Source organism: Anomaloglossus baeobatrachus, chromosome 2, assembly GCF_048569485.1.
Source record: "Anomaloglossus baeobatrachus isolate aAnoBae1 chromosome 2, aAnoBae1.hap1, whole genome shotgun sequence".
Taxonomy (NCBI): domain Eukaryota; kingdom Metazoa; phylum Chordata; class Amphibia; order Anura; family Aromobatidae; genus Anomaloglossus; species Anomaloglossus baeobatrachus.
In genome coordinates this window covers 660,639,824-660,662,857 of record NC_134354.1, presented here as the reverse complement: position 1 = coordinate 660,662,857, position 23,034 = coordinate 660,639,824, and the positions used below count along the sequence as shown (strand labels likewise).

Below are 23,034 nucleotides of genomic sequence, written 5' to 3'. Positions count from 1 at the left end.
AGTTAACCTCTCCTGAAATTTAGCTAGCGGTGTGGGTAGGCACTAGTTGCTGAGCTCCATTGAAACTAGCTGGACACTATGAAAGATAAAAGCTCTCTCATTGCAAACTTGTTTCTTTTCATTGTATCTCACTAAAGCAATTTAATAACTTGAGAATACCCCTTTTAAGGAGGAAAAAAAAAAATCAGTAGCTGAGTGAAGCACTGATTTTTGGATTGGCATACAGCTGGCACGGCAACAATCTAAGCCTTCTAACTCGAGGCGAAGTGGGAAGAATTCCTTTTGCAGCCACTGCAGTTTTTCTAATCCCTTTGGGCAGGTGCCAGACTAATAAACCCAGATATAATTAAAAAAAAACCTTGTGAGCACTTCTCATAAGGATGAGAATAAGTGGCTGGAAGTACTGAGACATTAAGTCTCATTAAAGCAGGTCTGTGCTGCTCGTTATGTTACATGTGGCTGATTTATTCTGACATTTTTGTCACTTTTTTTTTTTATTCATCTAAATGGAGTTTACAGAAATCCATGCACATACTGAATTAAAAAAAAAACAAAAAACAAACGGTCAACCCCTTTTAACATTTTTTTTTAATTTTTTTTTTATATATACTATTTAGCCTAGTAACCTTATGAGCAGTCCTATTACATCTCCAGCACAGTCTCCAACACCTTCTCCTGGCTCCAACATTAACAGTGTCTGCACAGGACTGTCGCCATTATCGGTCATCCCGCAGTTTCCCCGACCTGTTGGTCCAGGACAAGGTACGTATTTAGCTTAATGGTTTCATGTGTGGCTTGAGCACGCATGTCATCTGTCACACGTCTCTTCTGCTTGCAGGTGATGGCCGGTACTCTTTGCTTGGACAGCCACTCCAGTACAACCTTTCAGTTTGTCCTCCATTATTGCACAGTCAACCGCCCTACTCCGCACAACTGGTACTCATACAGAATGTAGCATAAAGCTGTTGTGTAGGATGGTTGCGTTCAGTTCGCCTGATTTTTAGCAAATATGTTAATTGTTGATTTCATTAGTTTTTCTAGGTACATAGAATTAATACAATAGTAATACTACAAATCAAATGTGTATACTGCAGGACTGAGTAACATTCTAAAACTGGATTTACTTAATAATATTGGAAGTCTTTATAAAATGTCTTTAGTACATGTCCTCTGATGTTCTGTAAACAAATTAAATTATACATTGGGTACGGAAAGTATTCAGACCCCTTTAAATTTTTCACTGGTTCATTGCAGCCATTTGGGAAATTCAAAAAAAGTTCATTTTTTTTCTTATGAATGTACACTCTGCACCCCATCTTGACAGAAAAAAACAGATGTAGAATGTAGAAATTTTTTCAAATTTATTAAACAAGAAAAACTGAAATATCACATATCACAGACCCTTTGCTCAGACACTCATATTTAAGTCACATGCTGTCCATTTCCTTGTGATCCTCCTTGAGATGGTTCTACTCATTCATTGGAGTCCAGCTGTATTTAATAAAATTGATAGGACTTGATTTAGAAAGGCACACACCTGTCTATATAAGACCTCACAGTGCATGTCAGACCAAATGAGAATCATGAGGTCAAAGGAACTGCCCAAGGAGCTCAGAGACAGAATTGTGGCAAGGCACAGATCTGGCCAAGGTTACAAAAGAATTTCTGTAGTAATCAGGGTTCCTAAGAGCACAGTGGCCTCCAATAATCCTTAAATAGAAGAAGTTTGGAACCACCAGAACTCTTCCTAGACCTGGCCATCCAGCCAAACTGAGCAATCGTGGGAAAAGAGCCTTGGTCAGAGAGGTAAAGAAGAACCCCAAGATCACTGTGGCTGAGCTTCAGACATGCAGTAGGGAGATGGGAGAAAGTTCCACAATGTCAGCTATCACTGCAGCCCTCCACCAGTCATGCCTTTATGGCAGAGTGGCCCGATGGAAACCTCTCCTCAGTGCAAGACATATGAAAGCCCACATAGTTTGCAAAAAAACACATGAAGGACTTCCAGACTATGAGAAATAAGATTCTCTGGTCTGATGAGACGAATAGAGAACTTTTTGGTGATAATTCGAAGCGGTATGTGTGGAGAAAACCGGGCACTGGTCATCACCTGCCCAATACAATCCCAACCGTGAAACATGGTGGTGGCAGCTATGTGGGGGTGTATTTCAGCTGCAGGGACAGGGTGACTGGTTGCAATTGAAGGAAAGATGAATGCGGCCAAATACAGAGAGATCCTGGAATAAAACCTCTTCCAGAGCGCTCTGGACCTCAGGCTTGGCTGAAGGTTCACCTTCCAAGAAGACAATGACCCTAAGCACACAGCTAAAATAACAAAGAAATGGCTTCAGAACAACTCTGTGACCATTCTTGACTGGCCCAGCCAGAGCTCTGACCTAATCCCAATGGAGCATCGCTGAAGAAACCTGAAAATGGCTGTCCACCAACGTTCACCATCCAACCTGACGGACTGGAGAGGATCTGCATGGAAGAATGGCAGAGGATCCCCAAATCCAGGTGTGATAAACTTTCATCATTCCCAAGAAGACTCATGGCTGTACTAGCGCTAAAGGGGGCTTCTACTCAATACTGAGTAAAGAGTCTGAATACTTATGTCCTTGTGATATTTCAGTTTTCTTTATCATTCCTTTGGGAGACCCAGACCTTGGGTGTATAGCTTCTGCCTCCGGAGGACACACAAAGTACTACACCTAAAAGGTGTAGCTCCTCCCTCTGAGCCTATACACCCCCTGGTGAACCAGTCACAACCAGTTTTTCGCTTTGTGTTCAGGAGGCATACATCCACACATGCGTTCTCATATGATTTTTTTCCTTTTTTTCCTTTTTTTTGGAAGAAGATTGAAGAAATGCGGGTCCACGTCTGGACTCCCGGCATGTCCCTTCTCACCCCACTGTGTCGGTGGTGTTGTAAGGTTGATTTCCAAGGCTGGATCCTTACATGCCGTGCTCCTTCACCATCCCTCCTGGGCTCTGGATTGAAGTGGGAGCCAGCACGGTCTCCATGCCTGGCAGGTGACCGGTCTCCGGCCACAGCCCCTTGAGGACCCTGCTGGACCGGAGCACTCACCCCCAGGGACCTGGCCCTCCGTCTCAGCAGCTAAGTAGCTTGAGACGTTCATATGTTGGGGGTCCCTGTCATTTATTGTGGGGGGAGAGTGTGTTTTTTAGCATTTCCGGCCGGTCCTCTGGCTTTTCACTCGAGAACCGCGCCGATGCGCCGATGGTGCCTGCTCGTCGGCCTCGCTGCTTAAATTTAGGCCCCGGCTTCGCTGGAGGCCTAGTTTCTGTTACCTGCCCTCGCATGTCACTCATGCTGATGGACAGGCATATCCCCTCCCGGTGGCCGTCCTGCACAGGGGAGGGACCCTCCTCACTGCTTGTGTGCGACTCCCCCCCTGCAGGCCTCTATGACCCTCCAGATTCCGCCCTTCCTACAGGGACGCCCAAGGTTCCGCCCCCTCTCTTCGCTCCGGCGGCCATTTTCTTGGGCAGGTTTCACTCTGTTCTGGCCGGTCCTGCACTCTGCATCCCTGCTGAGGTGCTGTGCATTGGGGGTCCGGGCTTCGGGATCTAGAGGGCACACAACACCGCTTCCAGTGGTCTGGTAAGCCACAGCTGGTCTCCGGTTGTGGACCTCTGCTATATTCTCCCTGGGATTCATTCCCTTTATAGAAGCTGTTTCCCCCCACTCATGCAGCATGTCTCACACAAGGAGCAAGGCTCCAAAGCTTTATGCTGTATGTGCTGCATGTAAGCTTCCGCTGCCGGAAGCGAGCACCTATCCACATTTTGAGGTCTGCTCTAACTTGGAGGTGCCACGGCCTGGGGTCTCGGCCCCAGTGGTCTCTCAGGCTGCTCCTGCACATGTGGCTGAACCCCCGGCCTGGGTAGAGTCCTTTTCTAGGTCTATCTCCCAGTCATTTGCTGAGTCCATGGGACTTCTGTCCAGGACTTTGATGAATATGCATCAGCCCCCTTCACAGGGTGCCTCTAATGCTCTTGCTAAGGGGCCTTTTAGGACTGGAGCTCACAGAGGATTCATCATCAGGGCACGGACCCCGTCCGTCTAAGAGGCTCCGCACGGTTCCCTCTCCCTCCTCATCCCGTGGCTCTGATTCAAGGGCTGAGGACTCGCAGGATGAGGAGGATGCCTATACAGGGGGCTCGGAGGCTAACTCCATGTGCCCCATTGCTCCTTCCGAGGGTGACTCAGAATTTAGTGACTTGATTGCTTCCATTAATTCTGTACTGGATCTCAATCCGCCAGTATCAGAGGAGCAACCCTCTCTGGCAGAAAAGCACCAGTTTACCTCGCCTAAGAGAGTAAAGAGTGTGTTCTTTAACCACTCCAGTTTTCAGGCCGCTGTGACCAAACCCAGGGCCTGTCCTGACAAACGCTTCCCAACGCGTGGTTCTGATGACTGTTTTCCCTTTCCACCTGAGGTGGTCAAGGAGTGGGCTCACTCCCCAAAGGTAGACCCTCCGGTGTCTAGGCTCTCAGCCCGGACCGTTGTGTCGGTGGCTGATGGCACTTCCCTTAAGGATGCCACTGACCGTCAGATTGACCTTCTGGCCAAATCCGTGTTTGAAGCGGTGGGGGCCGCGTTTTCTCCAACTTTTGCAGCAGTGTGGGCCCTCAAAGCCATCTCTGCTAGTCTGGAGGAGATGCATTCCCTCACCAGGGAATCTATGCCCGAGATGGTTGCCTTAACGTCTCAAGCTTCAGCTTTTTCTTCTTATGCCATGTCTGCCATGCTGGAGGCTTCTCACTGCGCTGCGGTGGCTTCGGCTAATTCCCTCGTTATCCGCAGGACCTTGTGGCTTCGAGAGTGCAAGGCAGATGCTTCTTCAAAGAAGTACCTTGCTGGGCTCCCTTTTGCTGGTTCCCGGCTGTTGGGTGAACAGCTGGATGAAATTATTAAAGAGGCTACTGGCGGGAAGAGTACTTCCATGCCACAAACCAAGACCAGGAAACCTGCCCAGGGTAGGATTCAGTCGAGGATTCGCTCCTTTCGTTCCTCCAACTGGTTGTCCTCTAAGCCCTCCGCCTCGTCCGCTAACTCAGCCAAGGACCAGAAATCCGACTGGCGCTCCAGAGCGCGTCCGCAGAAGACCGCAGGAGGTCCTGCCACTAAGGCAGCCTCCTCGTGACTCTCTATGGGGAGATAAGGTATGCACACCAGTGACTATGTAAGGGGAATACATGAAATAGCAGAAACTGCTGTGTGAATACTGACTTGAAAAATCCAATAGCTATATGTAAGAGTGAAAATGTGAAAAATGGAATCTGCATTACTGCCATGAACATATGAATCAAGAGAAATTTATCTACTGAATTGATCAATGCAATAGAGCCCCAACACTACGCCAAAGTATTTCTCTACGTTGGGGTCCCTAGCTTGTGTGTGTCCTCTCATGCAGTTAAAAAAACTTACCGTGTATGGGAAGCTGAGACCCAGGCTATTTATGCGTATGATATGGATTGGCAATAGGTGTGGTTGGGGTGGGTTCACAAACGAAAAACTACTATCAATAACGAATAACGTTTGGAACACCATTCTAAGTCTGAACTGGGTGCAAAAACCTAAAAAAACATCACTATGGGGAGATAAGGTATGCACACCAGTGACTATAGTTAGAAAAACCACAAAGAACTATATCAAAAAAACACCAAAAAGGAGCCAAGACAAATGATATGTGCACACACAGAATGTGGTGAGCCTTCCTCATAAAGATGGCTGCAGCCGAGGTGCAAGATGCTGATGTCACAGCCACTCAACCTCCACACTAGGGGGGAGGGGCGGCTGCTTAGCATAAGACATGCACACTAATAAGGCTTGCACTGGGAGCCCATCATATAATGAGTGAAATGCACAGTGTCTGAACTGTGACCTATAAATGACGCCAGAAACCCAGGTCAGGCGGGCTAAACAGCACTATATAGGTGCATCTCGCACGGATACACGAGACGCACAGTGTCTGAATAATGGCCTATAAATGACGCACAACACCAGGTCCAGGCGGGTCAGTTAGCACTACGAGTACATAACACATGACAGGCTCACCATTTAATCACCTGAATTCAAAAGGTCCACACACATCCTGCAAAAATGGATAAAATGTGCCATACCTCAAATAGTGAGATATTAGTTTATATTTGGGTTTCTGGCGTCATTTATAGGTCACAGTTCAGACACTGTGCATTTCACTCATTATATGATGGGCTCCCAGTGCAAGCCTTATTAGTGTGCATGTCTTATGCTAAGCAGCCGCCCCTCCCCCCTAGTGTGGAGGTTGAGTGGCTGTGACATCAGCATCTTGCACCTCGGCTGCAGCCATCTTTATGAGGAAGGCTCACCACATTCTGTGTGTGCACATATCATTTGTCTTGGCTCCTTTTTGGTGTTTTTTTGACACCAGTGACTATGTAAGGGGAATACATGAAATAGCAGAAACTGCTGTGTGAATACTGACTTGAAAAATCCAATAGCTATATGTAAGAGTGAAAATGTGAAAAATGTAATCTGCATTACTGCCATGAACATATGAATCAAGAGAAATTTATCTACTGAATTGATCAATGCAATAGAGCCCCAACACTACGCCAAAGTATTTCTCTACGTTGGGGTCCCTAGCTTGTGTGTGTCCTCTCATGCAGTTAAAAAAACTTACCGTGTATGGGAAGCTGATGATGTTTTTTTTAGGTTTTTGCACCCAGTTCAGACTTAGAATGGTGTTCCAAACGTTATTCGTTATTGATTCCTCGTGACTCTCTGTCCGATCCAGCCACGTCCTTAGTCGGTGGCAGGCTCTCCCACTTTGGCGACGCTTGGTTTCAACAAGTCTCCGATCAGTGGGTGAGAGATATCATCTCTCACGGCTACAGGATAGAATTTTCTTCCAGCCCGCCAAACAGATTTTTTCTCTCAACTCCCCCCCCTGCTCCAGGGCCGCCGCCTTTTCACAGGCCGTGGCAGCCTTGCAGGCCAACGGAGTAATTGTACCAGTTGCCACCCGGGAACGGTTCAGAGGTTTCTACTCAAACCTCTTCCTAGTTCCCAAAAAGACCGGTACCTTCAGGCCCATCCTGGATCTCAAGCTTCTCAACAAGCATGTTCGGGTGCGGCACTTTCGCATGGAGTCCCTGCGATCAGTCATTGCCTCAATAACCCAAGGGGATTTCCTGGCGTCCATCGACATCAGAGATGCCTATCTGCATGTGCCCATTGCGGTTTCACACCAGCGTTGGCTACGCTTTGCAATAGGAGACTATCATTTCCAATTCGTGGCTCTCCCCTTCGGGTTAGCCACAGCCCCTCGGGTTTTCACCAAGGTCATGGCAGCCGTGATTGCGGTTCTGCACCTTCAGGGGTTGGCAGTGCTCCCCTACCTGGACGACCTTCTAGTCAAAGCGCCATCCAGCGCAGACTGTCAGCGGAGTGTCTCGCTCACTCTCAGCACTCTAGCCCAATTCAGGTGGCTTGTTAATCTTCCCAAATCCACTCTGACTCCGACCCAGAGTCTCACATACCTAGGGATGCAGTTCGAGACTCTGCCGGCACTTGTGAAGTTGCCCTTAGACAAACAGCTGTCACTCCAGTTGGCGGTGCGCTCTCTCCTGAGGCCCCGCCGTTATACCCTCAGGCGTCTGATGCAGGTGCTGGGTCAAATGGTGGCGTCCATGGAGGCTGTTCCCTTTGCCCATTTCCATCTGCGCCCCCTGCAGCTGGACATTCTCCACTGTTGGGACAAGCGGCTTTCCTCCTTACACAAGTTAGTGGCTCTGTCGAGACGGACCAGGAGCTCTCTTCAATGGTGGCTTCGGCCCCTCTCCCTGTCGCAAGGGCGCTCCTTCCTGGCCCCTTCCTGGGTGATTCTCACCACGGATGCCAGTCTATCCGGCTGGGGAGCGGTATGTCTCCACCACAGAGCACAGGGCACTTGGACTCCGTCCGAGTCAGCCCTTTCAATCAATGTGCTGGAAATCAGAGCCGTACGTCTAGCTCTCCTAGCATTTCACCATCTGCTGGCGGGCAGGCACATTCGAGTCCAGTCAGACAACGCGACAGCGGTTGCCTACATCAACCATCAAGGCGGGACACGCAGCCGCCTGGCAATGATGGAGGTACAACGCATTCTTCAATGGGCGGAGGACTCCAGGTCCACCATATCCGCAGTCCACATCCCAGGCGTGGACAACTGGGAGGCAGATTATCTAAGCCGTCAAAGCGTGGACGGTGGCGAGTGGTCCCTGCACCCGGCAGTATTTCGTTCGATCTGCCGCAAATGGGGCACTCCGGACGTGGACCTAATGGCATCCCATCACAACAACAAAGTCCCTGTCTACGTGGCTCGCTCCCACGATCCTCAGGCCTTCACCGCGGACGCTCTGGTTCAGGACTGGTCCCAGTTTCGTCTGTCCTACGTGTTTCCCCCTCTAGCCCTCTTGCCCAGAGTTCTGCGCAAGATCAGAATGGAGGGTCGTCGAGTCATCCTCATTGCACCGGACTGGCCCAGGCGAGCTTGGTATCCGGACCTGCTCCAACTGTCCGTAGAGATGCCGTGGCCTCTCCCGGACCGTCCAGACCTACTCTCGCAAGGTCCGTTCTTCCGCCCGAATTCTGCGGCCCTCAAATTGACGGTGTGGCTCTTGAGTCCTGGATTTTGACGGCTTCTGGTATTCCCCCTGAAGTCATCTCCACTATGACTCTGGCCCGGAAGTCTTCGTCCGCTAAGATCTATCACAGGGCTTGGAAAATTTTCCTGTCCTGGTGTCGCTCTACCGGCCATTCTCCTTGGCCATTCTCCTTGCCGAGCCTTCTGTCTTTTCTACAGTCCGGTCTGCAGCTAGGTCTGTCCCTCAACTCTCTCAAGGGACAGGTTTCGGCCCTGTCAGTCCTGTTCCAGCGGCGTCTCGCTCGGCTGGCTCAGGTCCGCACCTTCATGCAGGGCGCGTCTCACATCATCCCGCCTTACCGGCGGCCCTTGGACCCCTGGGACCTTAACTTGGTTCTCACGGTCTTGCAGAAACCCCCCTTTGAGCCCCTTAGGGAGGTTTCTTTGTATCGTCTCTCACTGAAAGTGGCCTTTCTGGTTGCTATAACTTCTCTCAGGAGAGTTTCTGATTTGGCTGCGCTCTCCTGAGTCACCCTTTTTAGTCTTTCATCAAGACAAGGTGGTTCTCCGTCCGACTCCGGACTTCCTTCCTAAGGTGGTCTCTCCTTTCCACCTTAACCAGGACATTACCTTACCTTCCTTCTGTCCGGCCCCTGTTCATCGCTTTGAAAAAGCTCTACATACTCTAGATCTGGTGCGTGCTTTCCGGATCTATGTGTCTCGCACCGCTGCCCTTAGGCGGTGTACCTCTTTTTGTGCTAACCACAGGTCGGCGCAAGGGCCTCCCTGCTTCTAAGCCGACCTTAGCCCGTTGGATTAGGTCGACCATTTCGGACGCCTACCAAAGTTCGCAGGCTTCTCCCCCGCCGGGGATCAAAGCGCACTCGACCAGGGCTGTCGGTGCCTCTTGGGCTTTTTGGCACCAGGCTACGGCTCAGCAAGTCTGTCAGGCTGCCACTTGGGCTAGCCTGCATACCTTCTCGACGCACTACCAAGTGCATGCTCATGCTTCGGCAGATGCGAGTTTGGGCAGACGCATCCTTCAGGCGGCGGTCGCCCATTTGTGAAGTTAGGTTTTGCCTACTTCTTAGTTTTTCTGTTTATTTCCCACCCAGGGACTGCTTTGGAACGTCCCAAGGTCTGGGTCTCCCAAAGGAACGATAAAGAAAAAGAGAATTTTGTTTACTTACCGTAAATTCTTTTTCTTATAGTTCCGTCTTGGGAGACCCAGCACCCTCCCTGTTGCCTGTTGGCAATTTCCTTGTTCCGTGTGTTTTCACATGCTGTTGTCGTGAACAGAGTCTCCGGTTGTTCCGGCTCTTGCTCTGTTCTACTTGTGGGTGGCTATTCATATACTCCTTCAGCTTTTGCACTAAACTGGTTGTGACTGGTTCACCAGGGGGTGTATAGGCTCAGAGGGAGGAGCTACACCTTTTAGGTGTAGTACTTTGTGTGTCCTCCGGAGGCAGAAGCTAAACACCCAAGGTCTGGGTCTCCCAAGACGGAACTATAAGAAAAAGAATTTACGGTAAGTAAACAAAATTCTCTTTTCTTTTTCGCTCCTAATTGGGAGACCCAGACAGTGGGTGTATAGCTACTGCCTCTGGAGGCCGCACAAAGAACTACACTTAAAAGTGTAAGGCCCCTCCCCTTCTGGCTATACACCCTCCCGTAGGAGTACGGATTCCTCAGTTTTAGCTTTGTGCGCAAGGAGGTCAGACACGCACGCATAGCTCCATTGTTTTTAGTCAGCAGCAGCTGCTGACTATGTCGGATGGAAGAAAAGAGGACACATACAGTGTCCCCAGCATGCTCCCTTCTCACCCCACTTATGTCGGAGGTGTTTGTAAGGTTGAGGTACCCATTGCGGGTACGGCGGCAGGAGCCCACATGCTGATTCCTTCCCCATCCCTTTTTACAGGGCTCTGGGTGAAGTGGGATTTACCGGTCTCCAGGCACTGAGACCGGGCTCCATCTACAGCCCCTGGAGAAGATGCTGGATGGAGCGGAGTACGTCAGGGACATGGCCCTGCTTCCTTAAGGTACTCTGTGTCCCCGTGCATTTGGCGCTCACACCGCAGCATGCTGGGTGTTGTAGTGCGCCGGGGGACGTCAGCGCTGCGGCGCCTGTGCCATGGCCTCATTCAGCTTAGCTGAAGCAGGCACACTTATGGGATCGGCCGCGCCGGCCGCTGGGGCTGCGGCACGGCTGGCACTTGTAGTGCGCCGGGGACTTCAGCGCGGCCTGCGCTTTTACGGCGGCCGCGCTGATAACTACAGTCCCCGGCTTTTTGCGGCCTGTTTCCGTTCGTTCCCGCCCCCGGACCTGCCAGTCAGGAGAGGGGCGGGACGCTGCCCACGTCTAGGACTCGGTCGCGCCGGCCGCTGGAATAGCGGCGCGGCTGGCACTTGTAGTGCGCCGGGGACTTCAGCGCGGCCCGCGCTTTTACGGCGGCCGCGCTGATAACTCGAGTCCCCGGCTTTTGCGGCCTGCTTTCGTTCGTTCCCGCCCCCAGACCTGCCAGTCAGGAGAGGGGCGGGACGCTGGCCAGTGCATCAGCGCTGAGGGCTGGAGTCGTTTTTACATACTCCAGCCCTCACAGTCAGCACAGAGGGGACACTGTTCCCGCACTTTTGTTTGGGAACTCCCACGGACCGCCCCTCTCCACACAAGCCGGCAGCCATTCTTGCCAGACACGCTGCGCTGCAGAGGGGAGCCGGGGAGACCCAGACAAGGCATTCTGCAGCCTCTTACCCGCTGTTCAGCGGGCGGTAAGCAGCCCTCAGGGCTCACCCCCTCTTGTGCTCGTAGTATTCTTAGTATTTTGTTGCTACAAATACTTTGTACTGCATAGCGCTGGTCGCCCTTTTGGCTATAGACTCTCTCACATGCAGAGAGCCAGCAGCATGTCGCCCGTAAAACGCAAGGGTGCCAAAGCACAGACATTATATGCTTCCTGCACCGCATGTGGGACTTTTCTACCGGCAGGCTCCACGGACCCCCATTGTGTGCAGTGCTCGGCCCCTGCGGCGCTTGCACAGTCGGGACCTCTGCTGGACGTGTCCCAGGGTGTACCACCTGTGAATGCTGTCCAGGTGACAGGAACTGAGTTTGCAGCTTTTGCTGACAGAATGTCTCTCACTATGTCACAAATTCTTGACACATTGCGAGCTAGGCCTGTACTTCAGACCACGGACACTGTGCAATCATTGCCCCCTGGTCCCCCTCAGCTCCTAGCTCCGGGACGGGCATCTACACCTCAGGGTGAAGACTCTGACTCGGACGATGGCCCCGGGCAGCCTAAGCGGGCTCGTTATGACGGGCCTTCACATTCATCTCAATGGTCTGGATCCCAGCGGGATGAATCTATGGGTGATGAGGCGGACGTAACTGATCAGGATTCTGATCCTGGGACCGCTCTCAATCTAGATACACCAGATGGTGACGCCATAGTTAATGATCTTATATTTAACATCAATAAGATGTTGAATATTTCCCCACCAGCTCCTCCTGTAGAGGAGTCAGCTTCGCAGCACGAGAGAATCCATTTCAGATACCCTAAGCGTACATTAAGCACTTTTCTGGACCACGCTGACTTCAGAGACGCAATCCAGAAACCCCACGCTTATCCTGAAAGGCGTTTTCCTAAACGACTTAAAGATACACGCTACCCTTTTCCCTCTGAAGTGGTCAAGGGTTGGACCCAGTGTCCAAAAGTGGATCCTCCAATTTCCAGGCTTGCAGCTAGATCCTTGGTTGCTGTTGAAGATGGAGCGGCACTTAAAGATGCCACTGACAGGCAGATGGAGCTCTGGCTGAAATCCATCTATGAAGCGATTGGAGCGTCATTAGCGCCTTCTTTTGCGGCCGTATGGGCACTCCAAGCTATCACGGCCGGGCTTGCGCGAGTCGACTCAGTCACACGTGCATTTGCCCCGCAGGTAGCACCATTGACCTCGCAAATGGCGGCATTCGCGTCGTACGCGATTAATGCTGTTCTGGACGCTACAAGCCGCACGGCAGTGGCGTCAGCCAACTCAGTTGTTTTGCGTAGGGCTCTGTGGTTGAGACATTGGAAAGCAGATTCTCATTCCAAGAAGTGCTTAACCAATTTGCCTTTTTCTCGTGACCGATTGTTTGGAGAGCGTTTGGATGAAATCATCAAACACTCCAAGGGTAAGGACTCTTCCTTACCGCAACACAGACAAAACAAGCCCCAACAGAGGAGGGGTCAGTCTGGTTATCGGTCCTTTCGAGGACAGGGCAGGTCCCAATTCGCCTCGTCAAAAAAGACTCAAAAGGACCAGAGACGTTCAAATCCTTGGAGGTCTCAGTCACGCCCAAAAAGACCAGCCGGAGGAACCGTTGCCAAAACGACGTCCTCCTGACTTGCGGTCTCCGATACCCACGCCCGCGGTCGGTGGGAGGCTGTCCCACTTTGGCGACATTTGGCTAGCAAGCGTCAAAGACCGTTGGGTGAGAGATATTCTATCTCACGGGTACAGGATAGAGTTCAGTTCTCGTCCGCCAACTCGTTTCTTCCGAACTTCTCCACCACCAGACCGAGCCGATGCTCTGTGGCAGGCGGTGGCCGCTCTAAAGGCGGAAGGAGTGGTGACCTCCGTCCCTCTTCAGGAACAGGGTCACGGTTTTTACTCCAATCTGTTTGTGGTCCCAAAAAAGGACGGATCGTATCGTCCCGTCCTGGATCTGAAGTTGCTCAACAGACACGTAAAAGTCAGGAGGTTCCGGATGGAATCCCTACGCTCCGTCATAGCCTCAATGTCTCAGGGAGATTTTCTAGCATCAATAGACATCAAAGATGCGTATCTCCACGTGCCGATTGCACCAGAGCATCAGCGTTTCCTACGTTTCGTCATACACGACGAGCACCTACAGTTCGTAGCGTTACCCTTCGGTCTGGCAACAGCCCCCCGGGTCTTCACCAAAGTCATGGCAGCAGTAGTAGCTGTTCTGCACTCGCAGGGTCACTCGGTCATCCCGTATCTAGACGACCTGCTTATAAAGGCATCCTCTCAAGAAGCATGCCAACACAGTCTGGAGGTGGCGCTAGACACTCTCCAGACTTTCGGGTGGATTATCAACTTTCCAAAGTCTCATCTAACCCCGACCCAATCTCTGACTTATCTTGGCATGGAGTTTCATACTCTATCAGCGATAGTGAGGCTTCCACTGGACAAGCAGTGCTCGCTACGGACTGGAGTGCAATCTCTCCTTCAGAGCCAGTCGCACTCACTGAGGCGCCTCATGCATTTCCTAGGAAAGATGGTAGCAGCAATGGAGGCAGTCCCGTTCGCGCAGTTTCATCTGCGCCCTCTCCAATGGGACATTCTGCGCCAATGGGATGGGAGATCGACGTCCCTCGACAGGACGGTCTCCCTCTCTGACTGCCAAGGACTCTCTACGTTGGTGGCTTCTCCCCAACTCATTGTCACAGGGAAAGTCGTTCCTTCCCCCGTCCTGGGCAGTGGTCACGACAGATGCGAGCCTATCAGGGTGGGGAGCGGTGTTTCTCCACCACAGGGCTCAGGGGACGTGGACTCAGGAAGAGTCCACCTTGCAGATCAATGTTCTGGAAATCAGAGCAATCTATCTTGCTCTGCGAGCCTTCCAACAATGGCTGGAAGGCAAGCAGATTCGGATTCAGTCGGACAACTCCACAGCGGTGGCGTACATCAACCACCAAGGGGGAACACGCAGTCGCCAAGCTTTTCAAGAAGTCCAGCGGATTTTGACGTGGGTGGAAAGCAGAGCGTCCACCATATCTGCAGTTCACATCCCAGGCGTGGAAAACTGGGAAGCGGACTTTCTCAGTCGCCAGGGCATGGACGCAGGAGAATGGTCCCTTCACCCGGACGTGTTTCAACAGATCTGTTGCCGCTGGGGGTCGCCGGACGTCGATCTGATGGCGTCACGGCACAACAACAAGGTCCCAGTTTTCATGGCACGGTCTCACGATCACCGAGCGCTGGCGGCAGACGCATTGGTTCAGGATTGGTCGCAATTCCGACTCCCCTATGTGTTCCCACCTCTAGCATTGTTACCCAGAGTTCTCCGGAAAATCAAGTCCGACTGCCAACGAGCCATACTCGTCGCTCCAAATTGGCCAAGAAGGTCGTGGTACCCGGATCTGTGGCATCTCACGGTAGGCCAGCCGTGGGCACTACCAGACCGTCCAGATCTGCTGTCTCAAGGGCCGTTTTTCCATCAGAATTCTGCGGCCCTGAACCTGACTGTGTGGCCATTGAGTCCTGGATCCTAGCGGCCTCAGGTTTATCTCAGGGAGTTGTTGCCACAATGAGACAGGCTAGAAAACCATCCTCAGCTAAGATCTATCACAGAACGTGGAAGATATTCTTAGCGTGGTGTTTGGCTCAAGGGTTTTCTCCCTGGCCATTTGCATTGCCAATTTTTCTTTCCTTCCTGCAGTCTGGGTTGGAAAAAGGTTTGTCCCTTAGCTCGCTTAAGGGTCAAGTCTCCGCGTTATCCGTATTCTTTCAGAAGCGCTTGGCACAGCTTTCTAAAGTACGCACGTTTCTCCAAGGAGTTTGTCATATCGTTCCTCCTTACAGACGGCCATTGGAACCCTGGGATCTGAACAAGGTTCTCCTTGCTCTTCAAAAGCCGCCTTTCGAGCCCTTGAAAGAGGTTCCCCTTTCTCGGCTTTCACAAAAGGTAGTTTTTCTTGTAGCGGTCACATCTCTTCGAAGAGTGTCCGAGCTGGCGGCGTTATCTTGCAAATCTCCCTTCCTGGTGTTTCACCAAGACAAGGTAGTACTGCGTCCAATTCCAGAGTTTTCTCCCAAGGTGGTTTCTTCCTTTCATCTCAATCAGGATATCACTTTGCCATCTTTGTGTCCGCATCCAGTTCACCAATTTGAAAAGGGTTTACATCTGTTGGACCTGGTGAGAGCACTCAGGATTTACATTTCTCGCACGGCGCCTCTACGCCGTTCGGATGCGCTCTTTGTCCTAGTCGCTGGTCAGCATAAGGGATCGCAAGCTTCCAAATCCACCCTGGCGCGGTGGATCAAGGAACCAATTCTTCACACATACCGTTCTGCTGGGCTTCAGATTCCATCTGGACTGAAGGCCCATTCTACCAGAGCCGTTGGTGCGTCCTGGGCGTTGAGGCATCAGGCTACGGCTCAGCAAGTGTGCCAGGCGGCTACCTGGTCGAGTCTGCACACGTTTACCAAACACTATCAAGTGCATACCTACGCTTCGGCAGACGCCAGCCTAGGTAGACGGGTCCTCCAGGCGGCGGTGGCCCACCTGTAGGAAGAGGCTGTATGACAGCCCGTTCATGTGGTATCTTTTTACCCACCCAGGGACTGCTTTTGGACGTCCCACTGTCTGGGTCTCCCAATTAGGAGCGAAAAAGAAGGGAATTTTGTTTACTTACCGTAAATTCCTTTTCTTCTAGCTCCAATTGGGAGACCCAGCACCCGCCCTATTTGTTTTTAGGGTTTCGTTTTTTTCGGGTGCACATGTTGTTCACGTTGTTTCTTAAGTTCTCCGATCTAGTTATCGGATTGAATTTGTTTTTGAAACTGTTATTGGCTTTCCTCCTTCTTGCTTTGGTACTAAAACTGAGGAATCCGTACTCCTACGGGAGGGTGTATAGCCAGAAGGGGAGGGGCCTTACACTTTTAAGTGTAGTTCTTTGTGCGGCCTCCAGAGGCAGTAGCTATACACCCACTGTCTGGGTCTCCCAATTGGAGCTAGAAGAAAAGGAATTTACGGTAAGTAAACAAAATTCCCTTCTTTTCTTGTTTAATACATTTGTCAACATTTCTACATTTCTGTTTTTTTCCTGACAAGATGGGGTGCAGAGTGTACATTAATGAGAAAAAAATAAACTTTTTTGAATTTACCAAATGACTGCAATGAAACAAAGAGTGAAAAATGTAAAGGGGTTTGAATACTTTCCGTACCCACTGTAAATGATATTCACCTAAAATTCAAGTTCACTTATAAGAAATTCTCATAAATGGCTGTATTAAAGGAATATCTCCATTAAGACAGCTTCTTCTCAAAATTCAGACCACTGTAGTAGGGCCATCATTCAGTTGCAATTGCCATAGGCCGTATTGCAATGTACAAAGCAATACCATGCACATCTTCTAATTGGGTGTACGAAGATGGGGTATTCTGATGCTATAACACTTAAAGGGTTATTCCCATCTCCAATATACTATCCCTATATGAAAGATACATGTAGTCCAACAGTATCAATTAAGACACAAAGCACCAATCCCTCAATTGGGACGCTGCAATGTGTACTAGAGCTACTCAGAATATCAATAAAGAACAGGAGGAAAACGAGTAGATTTGCTTCAAAAAATATGTATTTTTTATTATTATCTTCCTAGTTTATAAGCATATAGGATCAACAAAAATACATATATAAATATATAGAAGGTAAAGATAAATTGAGAGGCCAAGAGGGGAAAAGTTAAAAAGGCACATAACCTGCAAGAACCCTTATAGGTGTTAACTGCAGAAGTGACAAGAGAATTTCAAAAAACACCTAAATGTCACAATCCGGTTGTATCAGTAGGACTCAATACAGACAAATGCACAGTGTATCAATATTGTTTAGACAGTTACATCAAACATAAGTGTACAAATCTAGAGCAGCATAGTTAGAGGACCTGCTTTCGTCACTATCAAACAACCGCAACCTCTGTCTCATAGAGGGTGACAATACATGTTAGCCTACCTATCATGGTTGCAGAAGGTCTTATCCGCACAATGCCAAACACTGCCAAAGTTTATAAATACACATCTAAGACATCAGCACATTAGTATTAAACATGATGTTTTAAAGCAGTGAAAGCATATGTGCAGAAAAGACGCCATACATACCGCAATACAAGATCTGCAGAGGGGAAATTTCAAGCAAGTTAGACAGGTGAGGGAGGGTTAAACCCCAAGAACGACTCCAACGCACGTTTCACAAACCACTTGTGTACTGTTACTTCGTCAGGGAGTGACTGATTGCCAAACCCGTCGAGTTTAAGTAGCCGCCGGTCCCGTATGAGCAGCTGTATCATGTCAAAGCATTTAAGCGGTGCATGCGCGCATGGCGCTCCCGAGATCCGAAAACCCTCCCTGAGCCGTCATGGCATCAGCGCATGCGCGGGAGCGGGCACGCGTCTCCATAGCACCCGCGCATGCTCGCACACCACCCAGAGACGGCCGGGAGGGGAACGGACCCAAGGCACAAGGCGCGCACGCGCACAGCCATGACAGATGAAATAAGAGGACACTCTACAGCCAAAAAATAGCAGGCCACAGCCACCCCAGAAATGGCACATCCATTAGATGTTCCAATCCTGGCGCTTTGCCTCCAGCTCATCCCGTTGCTCTGGTGTGGTGGAAAAATGGGGTAATATATGGCATTGATACTAGCTGTGTAATGTCACCTGGCATCAAGCCCTGGCATTAGTGATGTCCCGACGTCTATCAGATACCTGGTTTATCTAATCTAGTCAGTAATAATAAAAAAAAAAAATAAGAAAAAAATTTTATTTGAAAAAACACTCTCCAAAACAATGCCTTTTTCACCAATTTATTGAAAAGAAAAAACAAATCCGGGACCGGCGTAATCCAATAAGGGGGTCCTAGGATGATCCATACTCACTGTCCCAGTCAGTGAAGAACAGAATGTTCCCCATTGGCTGGGAGAGCAGTGCACTGACCTGAGCTAACATCAATAGTTCAGGCCAGGTCACCGCAGGGCATAATGAGCGCTGACGTCATGAAGTTAGCTAGGTACATTACCTCCAGTGTTGAAGTCCACTGCATTCGTGACGTCAGTGCTAGTCACTGAGTTCAATGACCACTGCAATATCACTGCAAGTCTCCGGCGGTTTGAGGCTGTGACTAGTGGTGTCATCATGAGCTCCCGCGAAACTTGAGGTGATATCGCTGCGGGCAATGGAAGTCAGTGATAAGCGCCGACGTCAGGAGTTCAGCGGAGACCAACACTACAGGTAATGAACTTTGCTAACCTCCTGATGTCGGCACTCGCCATCCCTGCGGCTGCTCGCACTGCTATGCACGTAGATGCTGACGCTGCTCTGTGAGCAGCTGCGAGGCTTGCGCGGGAGTGGGATACAGACTGCAGGAGCACCCAACGGAAGCCACACGGAATTGCTTCTGTGCAGCTTCCGGGGATTTTGTGGACCCATTGACTTATATTGTGTCACAGTCCTCAATTACGGAACAGAATAGGACCTATTCCATAATAACAGAATGGAAATACGGCATCCAATGTGTTGTTTTTTTGGGGTTTTTTTTTAGTAAGAACTGATGCAAACAGAAGTGCTTCCGTGTGCCATCCGATCCTACACAAAAGACATTAAAAAGATGGTCTTGTCAGTAGGTCCGCAAAAAAACAGGAACTGGCCAGGATAAACGGAACGGTTGTCTGAATGAGCCCTAAATGATGATTCACACCTAAATACTTAGCCCACATGCAAGTGTGTAAATGGTGTAAATACCCTGAGATTTCTTCTCCCTGCCATTTAGCACCATAAATCCTTCCTTTTATAATGGAACGTTCTTTTGTAAGGGTGTAGGCACTGAATTGGCTGGCAGAGAGATATAACACTGAATGTTCCTCAGATTCTACTGGAATAAAGCAGCGAGCTGAACATGTTCAGTATAGCAACCACTTACATAAATGCGTTATACCATAATGTTGGTGATCACTGGAAATCCCATCACTTGCATTTCAACTAATCAAGATGGTTGAGGTCCCAAGTACCCTATTTCAATGGAATACTTGTCGATCAGTCCCCTAGACTTTAAGGATGCGATGGTGATCGTATTTTGGAACTTCATTAATGTTGTAATTGTTTTTCATTTAAAGTGATCCTTGGTTCTCCCACGGGCTGCAGCGTTCCAGAGTTAAGCTTCCTTTAAAAGCCATCAAGGGAATGAGCTGCACAGCAGACTAGTCGGACAGGCAGGTTTCCGGCAGCTTCTGCCCACTCGCTCCCCTGAATTGAAATTGTCTCTGCCTGCATGCATGTATAGGCAGAGACCTGTGAGTCACTGTCAACGGGCGGGTAGAAGCCGCCAGGGACCTGCCTGTCCGGCTAGTCTTTTGTGTGGCTTGGTCAGCTGGCTACGGCACTTCAGAGTCGAACATACCTGCCTGGGATAATACAGCCAGTGGCTGATGCATGTTGCCCAAATCATAAGCTGTTAGGATCCCTTTTTAATTCTTGCATTTCTAAAAATATTTCATGGTTTGGTTTAGTAGAGCATAGAGGCATTTTGGATATTGACAATCAGTGTGATCTTAGCTGTTATAAATACCAGTATATGTATATATTCTCACAATTATGTTTTTCTTCCACCATATTCTTCTAAATGGACAGTCAGGGATGAAACATGGAAACCGAGGTAAAAGGCAGGCGCTGAAGTCAGCATCTACAGACTTGGGTACAGCAGACATAGGCAAGTAGAAGTCATTTTGATTTCTAGAACTTGTGCTGATATGTTGTCTCTTTTTTTATTTCTTACCATTTCTTCTGAACGAGCATTACTCTCACTCCGGTCAGTAGTAGGATTATGTGGAGCTCATGGCCATCGTTTGAGTTAAATGTTGCACTTCTGGATAATCTAAGCCAAAACTCTCCATTAAATCGTTGACACCTCTCCAACAAAGAGGAAGCTGTCACTTCTTTATCAAAATAGGCCTCCTCAAATGTATATTTTATCATGGGGCAACCTTAGTTCTTCATCTAAAATCTTTAAATATACATATTACAGATGTAAATTCAGAGGGTGCCACTTCTGAGAGTAGTTTCGTTTAGAAGACAAACCCATATAGGTTGCCAAAAGTCTGCATGGTCATAGTGGCACCTATGACAACAGTGCGGAGGCATTTTACTACATTCTCTGGAAAAATATGGCAAAAATAGGCTTGTCCTCAAGTTAAATGCGTATGCATATATTCCACTTGGTAATAAATGTCTTAGTTTGTGTAGATACAAACCATTATTGTACCAGCCTTTAGTCCCAACAGAACAACACTCAGATGCTCTTCCTTTGACGTTGATTGTATAAATAATTTCATCCAGACCTTAAGTACTGTTCATTTAAAGAATGCCTTACATCAAATTTTAAATGTTGAAAGACACAGTATGTAATTGTAGCTGCAGAGTGTAAAAAAAAAAAAGTTGTTTTTGTTTTTTTGCCTTTGTTGTGCAGATATTGGCAATCAAATGATTTAGCACCCAATTAGTTATTTTTTCTTAAGCCCAAGTGGTTATCAGTTTTCACTGGGGGTGTGTACTTTTTTTTTTTTTCCTCTGTATTATGCTGGCCAATCATAAGTAGGCAGTAACTGAGCAGAAAAATTAAAATCCCCCCACAATAACTTAAATTTGTCCGTGTGTGAGATGTAATAACAGAGAAGCTGATCTCCTGGTCTAACCTCCGGCATAACTAGAAAGTACTGGGTAAAGAGCACAGATGGGTAACACCTTTTAGAGAAGGTTGCTGAGGAGGGAGGGGTAGCACAGCTGAGTTTAGCTGTGTCACATTACAAACTCTTCGATAAGCTCTCCTCATAGTACAGTTAGCTTTTCTTTAATGCCAGCTTCACACTGTCTGACCGGAGAGCAGTTACACTTACGTCTGTTGTGTAAGCACAACAAAAAATAGCTTGATTATGGATGAATCTGGACAGGCAGAATGAGGGAAGAGGCAGTACAGCAGAGCTTGCAGTGCTATGATGAATAATAAAATCGGCTGCACTTTGTAATCACGCAGGAGGTTAGACCAGGAGATGAGCTGTACCATTACTTCTTAAGCTGAGAAATCTAATTAATTGTGAGGTGTGTTCTTTTTCTGCTGTTATTTTTCGCTTATGATTTTGGCCACTCTTGCATGAGGCATAAGTACAAATAACACTTCTCTAAACAGTAGGTTAAGAGAGAATTTTAGAATATATTGCAGTCTAGTTTAATCTACTATTAAAAATAACATCTCATTAGATTTCTGTGCTTTTCTCATAAGTGCTTTCCCCCCCCCCCTCCTTTTTCTTCCCCAGTCCTTGGCAGAGTTCTAGAAATCACAGACCTCCCAGAGGGCATCACACGAGCAGAAGCAGGCAAGCTTTTTACACAGCTGGCAATGTCTGGGGCCAAAATACAGTGGCTGAGGGACACTCAGGGTCATGCCCCAGGACCTAATGGTGACCACAACGGACCTGCAGAAAATGGGCGCCAAGTTCACAACAACGACCTGGCAGCCTTTTATACCATCGTGGCAGTCTTCCCTAGCACCATGGCAGCGCAAAACGCCTCAGTGCAACAAAATAGTCCGCTCAGCCGCTTCAAATTGCGCAGTATCAAAAAGAACTATGACTTGCGCATACTGGAACGTGCCAGCTCGCAATAGCGTGTGAAGATGGGTGGGGGAAGACGTGAGGAAGGGGAAAAGAGGGCTGCAGCAAAGACCTGGAGGATAATATTTCTCTCACCCTCCCTCTCTTTCCATCACAGTTCTTCCTCTTTTCCTTTTCCGCCCCAAAAGAAGCACACTGGACTTATAACAGCCTCTCTCTTTCTAACTCCACTTTCTGTGCGCCTTTTCTGTTCCCTTTATGATTGTGCATCTCTCGTTTGTCCCCACTATCTGCCAACCTGACTCACTGTCCACTGTAGCTACATTGCTGCTCTCCCTCTCTTACTTCCCTGATTGTCTTACTTGCACGCTTTCTTATTGACGGGTTTTCTTTACTTGTCTCAGCATTTCATTGTCTCCATGTCACCATGCCTTTCAATTTCGGTGTTTTTTGCACATTCTCATTAAGATGCACATTCTCATCTCAATACCTTGTGTTCACTATTTATATATATATATATATATATATATATATATATATATATATATTATATACACACGCGTGCATATACATACATATATATGTGTGTATATATATATATGTATGTATGTATGTGTGTGTATGTGTGTATGTATGTATGTATGTATGTATGTATATATATATATATATATATATATATATATATATATATATATATATATATATATATATATATATATATATATATATTAATGCATCACACCGTAATGTCATATTTTCATCCCCTTTTGTTTCCCTCCTCTGCGGTACTTTCATTTAGACATAACCCATTTTTTGATCGTGAGCAGAAATGCTCTGTAGCGGGTATGCAACTGCCATATGGTAACAGAAAGACGGTAACTTTTTTTTTCTTTGGCCCTGAGTGGAAAATTTGCCTTTTTATGTTTCTTTGGAGTTGATTGTCCTGAACATTGTATATTCCTTCTCCTTTTTTTTTTTATTTTTTTTTTTATTTTTTATTTTT

General features: G+C 48.4%; 1 protein-coding gene across 2 annotated transcripts in view; it reads left to right on the top strand.

Moving 5' to 3' along the window:
- The window catches only part of R3HDM2 (R3H domain containing 2), a 282,716-nt gene extending 260,102 nt beyond the window's left edge, over positions 1-22,614 (top strand). Inside the window, exons 23-26 of one of the 2 annotated variants that reach the window (XM_075337072.1) lie at positions 618-762; positions 839-936; positions 20,056-20,134; positions 21,735-22,614. In XM_075337072.1, the coding sequence (XP_075193187.1) occupies positions 618-762; positions 839-936; positions 20,056-20,134; positions 21,735-22,084 (672 nt within the window). In that variant the 3' untranslated portion in view covers positions 22,085-22,614. The remainder of the gene's footprint in view (positions 1-617; positions 763-838; positions 937-20,055; positions 20,135-21,734) is intronic. The other variant, XM_075337071.1, reaches the window with a different exon arrangement.
- Positions 22,615-23,034: the final 420 nt, after the last annotated feature.